The sequence below is a fragment of the Podarcis gaigeae genome, assembly GCF_964106915.1.
Source record: "Podarcis gaigeae genome assembly, chromosome: 8".
NCBI lineage: Eukaryota > Metazoa > Chordata > Lepidosauria > Squamata > Lacertidae > Podarcis > Podarcis gaigeae.
In genome coordinates, this window is record NC_139684.1 from 19434753 (window position 1) to 19446901 (window position 12149).

The 12149-nt window shown below is 47.6% G+C and overlaps 1 protein-coding gene and 1 long non-coding RNA gene across 4 annotated transcripts in view; one reads left to right on the plus strand and one right to left on the minus strand.

The window, feature by feature from the left end:
- The window catches only part of C1QTNF12 (C1q and TNF related 12), a 38520-nt gene extending 33141 nt beyond the window's left edge, over positions 1-5379 (minus strand). For all 3 annotated transcript variants that reach the window (XR_014567435.1, XM_083752819.1, XM_083752818.1), the window contains exon 1: positions 5148-5379. Coding sequence is in view for 2 of the 3 variants with exons in the window: in XM_083752819.1 (XP_083608945.1) it covers positions 5148-5336 (189 nt within the window). In the remaining variant the exon portion in view is untranslated. The remainder of the gene's footprint in view (positions 1-5147) is intronic.
- LOC310850913 overlaps positions 1-12149 on the plus strand; it is a 169449-nt gene that overhangs the window by 34414 nt on the left and 122886 nt on the right. The gene's annotated exons all lie outside the window — the stretch shown is intronic.

The window sequence follows — 12149 nt, forward strand, 5'->3', positions numbered from 1 at the left end:
AGAGGAACAAAGCGTCTATAAGGGGTATTAAGTGTTGCAGCTTGGCGGTCACGCCCCTCGGCGCCACAGATTACCCATTGCGCCGCCCGCCGCCTGCAGGCAAGGCAAGCCCCAGATGGTTCCCCGGGCCGCAGCCCTCACTGTTGAGTGGCAGACGCCTCTGCGTGGCCAGCTCCAGGGTGCTGTGAAGGCAGGCTGCGGCTTCCGCTGCAATACTGGCAACAAGCTGCAGAGGCTCCTCCTACAGCAATGTTGCCCAGTGGTTAAAAAGGTAAAGGGACCCCTGTCCATTAGGTCCAGTCGTGGCCGACTCTGGGGTTGTGGCGCTCATCTCGCTTTTTTGGCCGAGGGAGCCGGCGTACAGCTTCCGGGTCATGTGGCCAGCATGACTGAGCCCCTTCTGGCGAGCCAGAGCAGCGCACGGAAACGCCGTTTACCTTCCCGCTGGAGTGGTACCTATTTATCTACTTGCACTTTGACGTGCTTTCAAACTGCTAGGTTGGCAGGAGCAGGGACCGAGCAACGGGAGCTCACTCCGTCGTGGGGATTCGAACCGCCGACCTTCTGACTGGCAAGTCCTAGGCTCTGTGGTTTAACCCACAGTGCCACCCGTGTCACTGCCCAGCGGTTAGAGAACCTGTTTTTGGCGCCTTATACAGAGTCAGGGCACTGTTCCATCTCGCTCAATTGTCTCCTCCATTGTCATCTCAGTTGTCTACATGGACAGGCAGCAGCTCCCCAGGGTTTCAGGCAGCCCTACCTGGAGATGCCAGTGCAGTTCTTCTCTTAAGATCTAGGAACAGAAGAAGCTGCTTTATATTGAATGAGGCCATTGGTCCATCCAGCTCAATGGTGCCTACACTGACCGGCAGCAAATCCCCAGGGTTTCAGGCAGGGAGTCTCTCCCAGCCCTACCTGAAGATGCCAGTTGGGGATTGAACCTGCAGGTGCTCGAGCCACTGAGTTAAGCAGACAGTCCCAGGTTCAATCCTTGGGCTCTCCAGTAACAAGTGAAGGGAGGCAGACCCTTCCCTGGTCGATACCCTGGAGTAGGGCTGGGCGATATCAGGTTTTCAAAATCGCAATATATCGCCAGCTAAACGTCAGTATATCAATATATATCATGATGTCTGAAATAAGGATGGAGCTACACAGAGGCAGTGGCTGGCTTCACAGTTTTCCCTGCATTGTGATTTCTGCATAGTACACACATTTGCGATATATTGCCAGGTCAGAAATTATGAAACCAATATCATGATATGAACTTCAAACCGGTTTTCAGTGACATAGCGCTGTATCGCCCAGCCCTACTCTGGAGAGTCTGTCAGAGCTGATGGTGGCAGGCTGCATAGACCAGATGTGGGGAGACTTTGGCCCTCCAGATGTTGCTAAACTGACAGCCGGGAGGATGGGAGTTGTAGTGGAAGCTGGTTCCTTGGTGCAGATGGGGCACTGCCCCACCAACTTGAGTCTGCCCTCGGCCTGCTGCCACCTGCCTGCCTTTTCACGGCCATCCAGCATACGGGGAGGCTCTGGCTGCCAGCTTCCTCCTCTTCCTTAGTAGGACTCAGCAGGAAGGAGAAAGATGGAGATGAATCTAGAATGACCTGACTCTGGCTGCCATTGGCTCTGGCGCCACCTACTGCTGGGCTCCCTGGCTTCTGCCCCATCAGCCCCAAAGGGCACCAACTATCACTGATCCAAGCAGGGAATACTGAGCGAAACAGGGCGAATATTCCAAGGCGATATAAAGGAGCTTCCTACATCCCTAATATAAAAACTGCCTTTGCTCAAATAGAGCAATAAACAGGAAACATGACAGGGTCAGAGTGTCAGATGTGGACCAGGTTCAAATCCAACCACGAGGCTCACTGGGTGACCTGCGGGATGCCTCTCTCCCTCTCAGCCTAGCCCACCTCGCAGGGTTGTTGTGAGGTTGAAACGGTGCAGAGGCAAACCTTGTGTAGGAGTACAAGGGGGGAAACATGACAGGTTGCAAGAGAGCCTAACAAACTCAACATTCCTGTTTTGCAACAGATGCTTTTGGGAAAATAATAATAATAATAATAATAATAATAATAATAATAATAATAATAATAAATTATTATTTGTACCCCGCCCATCAGGGCGGCTTCCAACAAAGATTAAAAATACATTAAAATGTCACACATTAAAAACTTCCCTGAAAAGGGCTGCCTTCAGATCTCTTCTAAAAGTCAGATAGTTGTTTACTTCCTTGACATCTGATGGGTGGGTGTTCCACAGGGAGGGCGCCACTACCGAGAAGGCCCTCTGCCTGGTTCCCTGTAGCTTTGCTTCTCGCAGTGAGGGAACAGCCAGAAGGCCCTCGGCATTGTACCTCAGCGTCTGGGCAGAACGATGGGGGTGGAGATGCTCCTTCAGGTATACTGGACTGAGGCATGGTAGAAACAAGAGGCTTCTCTTGCCCAAGCGACTGAGCATGACCACACAAGCTTACTGAAGAAGAACGGTGCTGCATCAGGCCCGTGGCCCACCTAGCCCAGCATCCTGTTCTCACAGCGGCCAACCAGATGCCCCAATGGGATGCAAGCTAGCAAGACCTGAGTGCAAGAGCAACTCTCCCCTCTTGTGATTCCCACCAACTACAATTCAGAGGTATACAGCTTCTGACAGAGGAGGTAGACTGTAGCCTTCATGGCTAGTAGCCATTGATAGCCTTATCATCCAGGAATTTGCCTAATCCTCTTTCAAAGCCATTCAAGTTGGTGGCAATCACTGCCTCCTGTGGCAGTGAGTTCCGCAGGTTAACTATGTGTTGCGGCAATCACACGAAAGGCTTTTTGCCTGTCCTGAACCTGCCACCAACGTGCTTCTCCGAGGGGAGAAGGGAGAGAGTTTCTCATTTCTCTGGTCTTTGCACACTTTTCTAAATCTCCATTGGATCCTCTCTCCCCACCAATCCTTAACCACATTTCGCTTCATCTCTACACTTAAAAAAAAGAGAGAAAAGGCCACAAAGGCAGCCTAGCCACTCAGATCCCTGGAGAAGGGGCATGCATCTTGAAAACAAGGTGCGTTGGATGAGAATCACACAAGCTTTGGAGCTAACTAAACTGTACTCGGAGTTAGACCTAAGGAAGGCTAACAGCAGATGCAACTCAGAGTGCTTTCTGCTCCTACAGAATTAGAAGATGGATATAAGCACAGTATTGTAGGATCGGGCCAAGTTGCCTGATTGCAGAGAACCATTAGGATTAAGGGGATACCATATTTTTTTCTCTATAAGACTCACTTTTTCCCTCCTAAAAAGTAAGGGGAAATGTGTGTGCATCTTATGGAGCGAATGCAGGCTGCGCAGCTATCCCAGAAGCCAGAACAGCAAGAGGGATCGCTGCTTTCACTGCGCAGCGATCCCTCTTGCTGTTGTGGCTTCTGAGATTCAGAATATTTTTTTTCTTGTTTTCCTCCTCCAAAAATTAGGTGCGTCTTGTGGTCTGGTGTGTCTTATAGAGAGAAAAATACGGTAAGTTTAGTTCGGTTTGCATTTTCTCATAGAGTTAGAAGGGACCCTGAGTATCATCTGGATCAGGCCAGGGTCTGCAAAGCAGGAATTTTCAGTCCTAACGGGGGATTGAACCTGCAACCTTGGCACTGCCAGACCATGCTCTAACCAACTGAGCTATATGAAGGTGCTTTCAGTTTGCATTTTCTGAAACAACTCACAAACAAAAAACGCAGCCATCCTTTGGAAGTCAGGCTTTTCCAAATTCTTCAATGCGGTTCTTCAACCAAGGAGTGTGTTTGAAAATGCGGGTGTTGCGGGGGAGGGAATGTGCATGAAAAATGCAAAAGTTAGTAGAAAGTATGGGTTGTTTATAAATGTATTTTAACGCAGAAAACTGCTTGCAAAAATGTGTATGTCAGGGGAAATTACATGCTAAAATAAAAAAGCGCACACAAGGTAGAAACGTACGCTAAGATGCAGACCATTTTCTTATAATGATCCCGAATGGATGTGAAAAATGTGAAGAACTGAACTAAAGATTGGAAAAATGAGAACCTGGGGAAAAACAAAAATGGGCAAAATCAGAATCGACAAGCTCACCTATCCCTATAAATTGGATTATCTCCGGGAAGCCCATGAGCTGTGTATGATGGGGACACCATCTCTTGACATCCAAAAATCACCTCGGAAAATTAGGCTGTGCTCTTTGCTCCCATAGAGTTGGCTCCAAAGCTAGATCTACTCAAAATAGAAGTTAATGGACATAACTAACCCAGGTCCATTCATTTCAATGGGCCTGTTCTGAGTAGAACTTAGCTGGACACAGCTAATAGGCACTCATATCTCTGACCTCAACACTGACAGGGGAACCTGTTGCCCTGGTTGTTGTTGAGACTACAGTTCCCATCATCCCTGACCACTGGCCATGTTGGTTGGGGATGATGGGCATTGGAGTCACAGCAACAGCCGGCAGCCTTATTTTAAAGCCATGCAATTCAATGAGCAACCATCACTGCCTCCTGCGGCAATTCCTTCCATCAGTTCAGACAACCTACGATGCAGATGCTCCCAGGGTCTACTAAACACATCCTCACTGAGCCCACAGAGCAGCCCCCTGAATTGGGATGGAGGGGAATTTTATTTGTTTTGCATTTTAAAGAAACTGACCTCTGACCTAATTCACAAACTGATCAGAACAGAGTTAACAAAATGGGTTGCGTGCTTCTTCCAATTCCGATTTTTTTTTTAAAATGGCATTTTATGGTGGGAAAACACCTACAAAGCGGTGTTATCCTTAAGTAGCGAAGGCATACAAAATGCATAATTTTTCAGAAAGTGCACACCCAAAAAAAAAAAAAGGGGTGAGAATTTTTCATGCATTTAAAGAACAACCTTCAGCAAACAAAGCTATTGTCAAACTTGAGTGGCATGGAAATGAAATTATCTCTTCTTAACCCTGCCTGTGTTTAGGTTCTGTGCCTTGGCCACCTAACTTTACATCATCCTCAGTTTTCCCAATCTGTAAAATGGGAATCCAACTGTGCTGTCACGTGGATGAAAAATATATTTTTAAAAAGAGATTCCACCCCCCCTCCACCTGACGCTTGAGGATTGACTGAAAAGAGGAGCTGAGAACAGGCATATATATTTGGATAGCTACCTTGGAGTGCGTGTTGAGTTCTTCGCTGTTGGAAAGAGTCCCGTTGAAAGGCTCTGTGTACTGATTAGGCTCCTTCGGCTTCTTTCTCTCTTTCTTGGCCACCGCGACTCGGATGTGGGAAAACTCTTGGCACACCAAGGCTGCCAAAACTATCCAAGTCCAACATTTTATCTTGGCTTTGCCGGACATCTTTCAAGTGGAAAGACGAGAGAGAGAGAGAGAGAGAGAGAGAGAGAGAGAGAGAGAGAGAGAGAGAGGGAGGGAATGCCCTCCAGAGAGGAAAATCAAAATGCCTGTGAGTCTTCGGAGAGAAACGTGGTTCGCTTCCTTTCGCCTCTTACAAAACCAAACGTGCAATGCAGTTTAGTCCTGGCCTTGCCAACTAAGTCCCCGTTCGTGGGCAGAGAATGATCACGGTGAGCAAATTTGATGCCCTTTGGAACAGATGGTTGATCAGGTTTTGCACAGCCAAAATGACTCACGGTTTGAAGTTACTCCTTGATAACATCAGCTTGGGAAGACACAAACCCAGAATCTGACTGACTGGCGGAGTTCAGCTGACACCTGCCCAGTATTTCACATTTAAGTCTCCTTCCTCACCCAAACGTCTTCAGACCTCTAGATTCAAATTGGCAGCAGGTGAAGGGAAGAAATAGCAAAATAAAACCACCCACACAAGGAATTGAAAGCAGATTGAGGGTGGGGGTGGTGAGCACCCTCACAAATTTTTGATCTTTGCCGCTTGCCGGGAAAGTTCGCCTCCTGACACGGAAAACATCCACTCGGCCTTCGCTCTCTGTCCACCTTGAACTCAGCAAGAAAGAAAGGTCCGATCCTTACCAGTGGGAAACCATCCTGTTTGCAGATGCTGAAACCGACTGCACTTGGAAGCTCTCAAAGGCATCCAAAATGCCCAAAGTCAGCTATCTCACTTTTTCTGGGCGCAGAAATTTGTAGTTGAATGATTTGGCAATCCGCTCCGCAGGGAAGAAAACAAACTTCCCAACCTTGATCCCGTTAACTCCAAACACCAGGGTCCAAATCCTCGTTCTCTCTCTAATTGGGCCTCTCTCTTTTTTGCTCTCGACCGCTTCCCAAATGCCCGTCTGCTCTCCGTTCCTTTCCCGCCAGCAGCAGACCGGCAAAAGCCTCCTTGGTTGTAGCTCGGCAAATAAATACTAGTTTTGTGGGAGAGTTTCCCATCAACTTGAAGGAGGGAGGGAGGTGAGACCCAGCCAGAGAGGGAGGGATCACATTCTAATGAGCTGTCGGGGCTGGTCTTTTCAGACTCCTATTAAGGGGAGACTGGTGGATAAGTGGAATCTTTCCCTGTGCCAAAGAACATTTAAATCAGAAATGTCTTTCTGCGCGTTCCCTCCCACCTAGCCCCTTCCAAAAACTCTCTTCCCCATTATCTCAGACTGGGATCGCCGCTTCTCAGCAGAGAACGCTGTATAAATGGAGCACTGTTAGCTTTCATAGAATTTGGGAAGAGATGGAAGGGACCACGAGGGTCATCTAGTCCAACCCCCTGCAATGCAGGAATCTTCTGTCCAACGTGGGACTTGAACCCACAACCCTGAGATTGAGAGTCTCGCCCTCTGCAAACGGAGCTATCTGAGGTATAGCACCTTGCCGGACTTAACAAAGTGAGGGATGCGGGTTCGCTGAGGTCAAGGGCAGATCTTGGCGTGTTGGAGACGCAGCTCTGAACTGGGAGCACAGGAGAAGGGGCAATCAATGAGGTTTCATGCAGTGGGACCAGAAGGGCAGGACTTTAGGAAAGGTGCCCAGGCACCCAAATGCAACAGGGCTGGCTTACTGCCTCTGCCATCAACAGGCTTGTCCTCTATTATTCAACATGCTTGATTATTGTAACTTGCTCTACGCGGGGCTGCCCTTCAAGCTGACCCAGAAACTACAGCGGGTGCAGAATGATGCGGCGAGGCTCCTTACGGGGTCCTTGCCACGGGATCACATTCATCCAGTGCTTTACCAACTGTGCTGGCTCCCAGTGAAGTAGAGGGTCGGGTTTAAGGTGCTGGTTTTGACCTTTAAAGCCCTACGCAGCCTAGGACCCACGTACCTACAGGACCGCCTCTCCTGGTATGCCCCGCGGAGGACCTTAAGGTCCACAAATGACAACATTTTGGAAGTCCCAGATCGCAAGGTGGTTAGATTGGTTGCAACTAGGGCCAGGGCCTTTTCAGTGCTGGCCCCGACTTGGTGGAACGCTCTGTCACAAGAGACTAGGGCCCTGTGGGACTTGACATCTTTCCGCAGGGTTTGGACTCAGGCCTTTGGTTTGGACTCAGTCTGACCCTTATGTTTCCCCTCCCCTTATGGTTTTGATCTATGGGCTACTTTTAAAATGAGGCTGCATTTTAAACTGCATTTTAACCTAGATTTTAAATTGGTTCCCCCCCCCCCTTATGATTTTACTGTAATTTTACTGGTGTTAGTCGCCCTGAGCCTGGCTCTGGCTGGGGAGGGCGGGGTATAAATAAAAATGATGATGATGATGATGATGATGATGATGATGATGATGAAGCTGGCTACCTGCCTTTTAAGAATGTAGAGAGCTGGCTTCTCCTGACTTAGGCCACTGGTCCTACTAGCCCTGTATTGTCTACGCTGGCTGGCTGCAGGCCCCAGGATTTCAGGCAGGGGACATTCGTAGCACTGCCTGGAGATGGCAGGGATTGAACCTGAGACCATCTGCCTGCAAGGCAGGTGATTTGCTACTGAGCTACAACCCCTTCCCTTAAGATATAGGAAGCTGCCTTCTACTGAGCCAGAACGTTGCTCTTTTCAGCTCGATATTGCTGACACTGACCACTGCAGAGGCTGTCCCGAGATTCAGATAGGGGTCTCTTCTCAGCCCTACCTGGAGATTATAATTAGTATTATTTATTAAAGTTCTATACTGCCCCTCATCCAAGGATCACAGGGTGGTTTATTATATAAAAACACAAATACAACTATATACAATGGTACCTCAGGTTACATACGCTTCAGGTTACAGACTCTGCTAACCCAGAAATAGTGCTTCAAGTTAAGAACAGACCTCCAGAATGAATTAAGTACTTAACCCGAGGTATCACTGTAATACAAACACAAAAACGCATGCCGCAATAACAAACAAAAACAATACCCCCACAGTATTAGGCTAGAACAACATCAGCTTGAATGGACCAGTGCTCTGAAATAAAGGGGCACAACTTTAAATGGGAATGGCAATGTCGTGTTCCCCCGGGTCAGATTGCTTCTCCAGACAGTGAACAGCTTAATCTATTCTACCTACCTATTTTAATCAGTGAGGGCTGGTGCCTATTGGGACTGGTAGGGTAGAAAGCAGGGAGCCCGACAGTAGGTGGCGCCAGAGCCAATGGCAGGCAGAGCCAAGTCACCCTCCTCCCTGCTGAGTTCTACAAGGGGCAACAGAGAGGAGGGTGATCGTGCCTCCCCTTGTCTTCTCCTCTCCAGGCTCATCCAGGTTCAGTAACGTTTCTTGATTTTCTCTACCCCCCAAATCGCCTCTGTGGCCCTCCAGCAGCCCATTCCAATTCATCTGCAACCTTCCTTAAAGTGTGGTGCCTCAAAGGAGGAGGTTTGGTCAGCGCAGAATAAAAGTGGGACTAATCACAGTCGGAAACTTGTGGAGCCTAAAATCGCATTCGCCCTTTTTGCAGCTGCATCACGCTGCCAACTCATGGGCAGATGAGCAATCTAGGAAGCTGCCATTTTGAGTCGGGTCTTCACTGACTGGCAATGACTCTCCGCGGATTCAGACACGGATCTCTCTCAGCCCTACCTGGAGATGCCAGGGAATCAACTTAGGACCTTCTGCATGCAAAGCAGGTGCTCCACTACTCAGCTATACTCAGCTTGTGAATGACTGCAATCCCGACAGCCTTTTCGTATTGGCCACTGCCAAGCCAGACAGCGCCCCCTCTTCTGTACTTTCTGTGCATTCAGTTGTTGCTTTGCCTAAATGCTGAACTTCACATTGGCTTGCTGAATTTAATTTTGGTTTATTTTCATCTACATTTTCCTCCCATTTTTCCTTTTGAATCTTCGGAGGTGGGGGGGGGAGCATCTGCATTGCAGTGGGTTGGACTAGATCAGGCATCCCCAAACTCGGCCCTCCAGATGTTTTGGGACTACAAGTCCCATCATCCCTGGCCACTGGTCCTGTTAGCTAGGGATGATGGGAGTTGTAGTCCCAAAACATCTGGAGGGCCAAGTTTGAGGATGCCTGGACTAGATGACCCTTGGGGTACCTTCCAACTTTTCAGCTGATTGACATCCAACACTCTTTTAAAATGTGTTGGGGAGAGGGTATTATTGAGTTGTTCTTGTTCTTGTTTTTATTATGTATTCTGTGATTTTTTTAATTGTGATTTTATGTTGTGAACTGCCCTGAGACCTGTAGGTATAGGATGGTATACAAATTTAATAAATAAATTATTATTATTATTATTATTATCAACAATAAATACAGCTCCATGATCCTATCTACATTTATATGAGCCTGGGCTAAGTTAGGACATCCTTCACAAGCTGATATTCATTCATTTCATTTTTTAACAAACTTGGGGTTCTCTGGCAGAGAGATCTGGGATGGGGACGGGGGGAGTTCCCTGCAGCAATAAGGTTTGCAACACATTGTAATAAGCATTTAAAAAGTATTTTTTTAAATAAAATACTGACATCCCCATAATTTATCCCAATTGCAGCTGCCGGGTCAGCTTGGCATGGGGTTTGTTTACCTTTTGGTGCCGAATACTTAAAAGGTTCGACTCTAGACATGCTTAAGGAAAAGTTGCATGCAGACTCCGGGCCTTTTTGAGGGGTGCGGAAATGTTAGGTGTGTTCTAGGCAGGTGGGGAGGAGGAAAGAGTCGTCGCAAAGAACGCCAATCCTTGCCACGGTCTGCGGAACCGTCTGGGCTGTTTAGCTGCAATATGACAGATCGTCCTATTAACGTGTCATCAAGTACACTTACAAACTCGCAGGGCCGTCTACAACTAACCTGAACAAAAACTACCAGGAGACGCCAAGGAAAGTTAAATATTATTAGCAGAGAATGGCTTGCTACATAGTTCTCGAGGAATGCAAGATAGCTATTTATGCAAGGGGAAGGGCAGGAGAAAGATGAGGTGAGCTGGAAGCAGCCGGGAGGTGGGGGTGGGAGCTTGTTAAATATTTATCCACTCATAGAATCATAGAGTCAGAAGGGGCTCTGAGGATCATCTAGTCTGACCCCCGGCAATGTAGAAACATGCAGCCGTCCCATACGGGGATTGAACTTGCAACCTTGGCGTTATCAGCAGCACGCTCTAACCAACTGAGCTATCCAGTCCAGGAAGGTTCTGGGCAGGCATAGGCAAACTCGGCCCTCCAGATGTTTTGGGACTACAACTCCCATCATCCCTAGCTAACAGGACTGGTGGTCAGGGATGATGGGAGTTGTAGTTCCAAAACATTTGGAGGGCCGAGTTTGCCCATGCCTGGTTCTGGGCTGGGTTTCTAACCAGGGTGACCCAGGGATGGTCTGCCTTTTCATTATTTATCTTTACAGTGGTACCTCGGGTTACATATGCTTCAGGTTACATACGCTTCAGGTTACAGACTCCGCTAACCCAGAAATAGTGCTTCAGGTTAAGAACTTTGCTTCAGGATGAGAACAGAAATCGTGCTTTGGCGGCGTGGCGGCAGCAGGAGGCCCCATTAGCTAAAGTGGTGCTTCAGGTTAAGAACAATTTCAGGTTAAGTACGGACTTCCAGAACGAATTAAGTACTTAACCCGAGGTACCACTGTATTTATTTATTGCATTTACAGTATATCCCACCTTCCCCCACCCCCAGGAGCTCAAGGCGGTTCATGTGGTTTATCCCCCCTCCTCATTTAATTCCCCACAACGACCCTGTGAGGTAGGTCCAGCTTAGAGGCAATGACTGGCCCCCAGGTCGCCGAGCGAGCTTCATGACCGAGCGGGGATTTGAAACCCTGGCCTCTCAGGTTCTGGACTGACCACAACATTCAGCATTTCAAAACTTTTCCCCCCTTCCTTCACGGGAAGTGCAGAATGCTGACAGGAGCGAGGTCTAACACCTGATCTGCTGGTTTGCCACAGGGTCAAGTTCAGGGTGTTGCTATTGGTGTACAAAGCCCTTAACAACTTGGGATCAGTTTATTTTCGAGGGCGCCTTTCAACCGTTTCGATCTGTTGTTACGAGTGCCACATGATTCCGGTTCTGCATCTGTAAGAAATCCATCTTTTAGTGCAACTGCACCTACAATTTGAACCTCCCTGCCTATTGATACCCTCACCGTACTCTTTTTGGCACCAGCTAAAGAACATCGTTGTTTGAAAAATTCTACCCAGATCTCTAGAATGCTGGTGCATTTTTCGTTTATTGCTGGTTTTGATTTTTTGAACATATGATTGGTTTTTACCAATTATTTTATGCTATGTTTTTGTAAACCACTTTGGGTTGCTGTTGTTGTTTTTTTTAAAAAAAGAATCAAGTGGTTTATGAATTTTATGAAATCAAATGCCCATGAAAATTCATCGGTTTTTTCGTGTGGGCTCATCTGCACATTTTTGCAAGGCATTTCCACTCATGCCATGTATTTTTTAAGGTTATTTTCACTAGGACAGCTGCATTGCAAAATTTGAGGAAGTGTGAACTTCAAGGAATAGTGATGTTTCAGTTTGCGCACACCGACTGGAAAGATGAGAATTGGGTTGTTTCTTGTAAAAATGGAAACAAAACTCAAGTTTCTTCTGCACACCTACCACCAATCAGCTATTGAGGAGTGAGAAAACTGGGGAGGAAGAATGGAGCAGATGGAATTCTAAAATGTGCCATTCCATGCTACAACCATTTGTTGCCATCCTCTCTTGCATATTGAAAAATTACAAAGAGAATGGCATTCGCTCTCACCAAATCTCATCTGAAGCCCCTACAGCAGAGATAAGGAATCTATTGCAG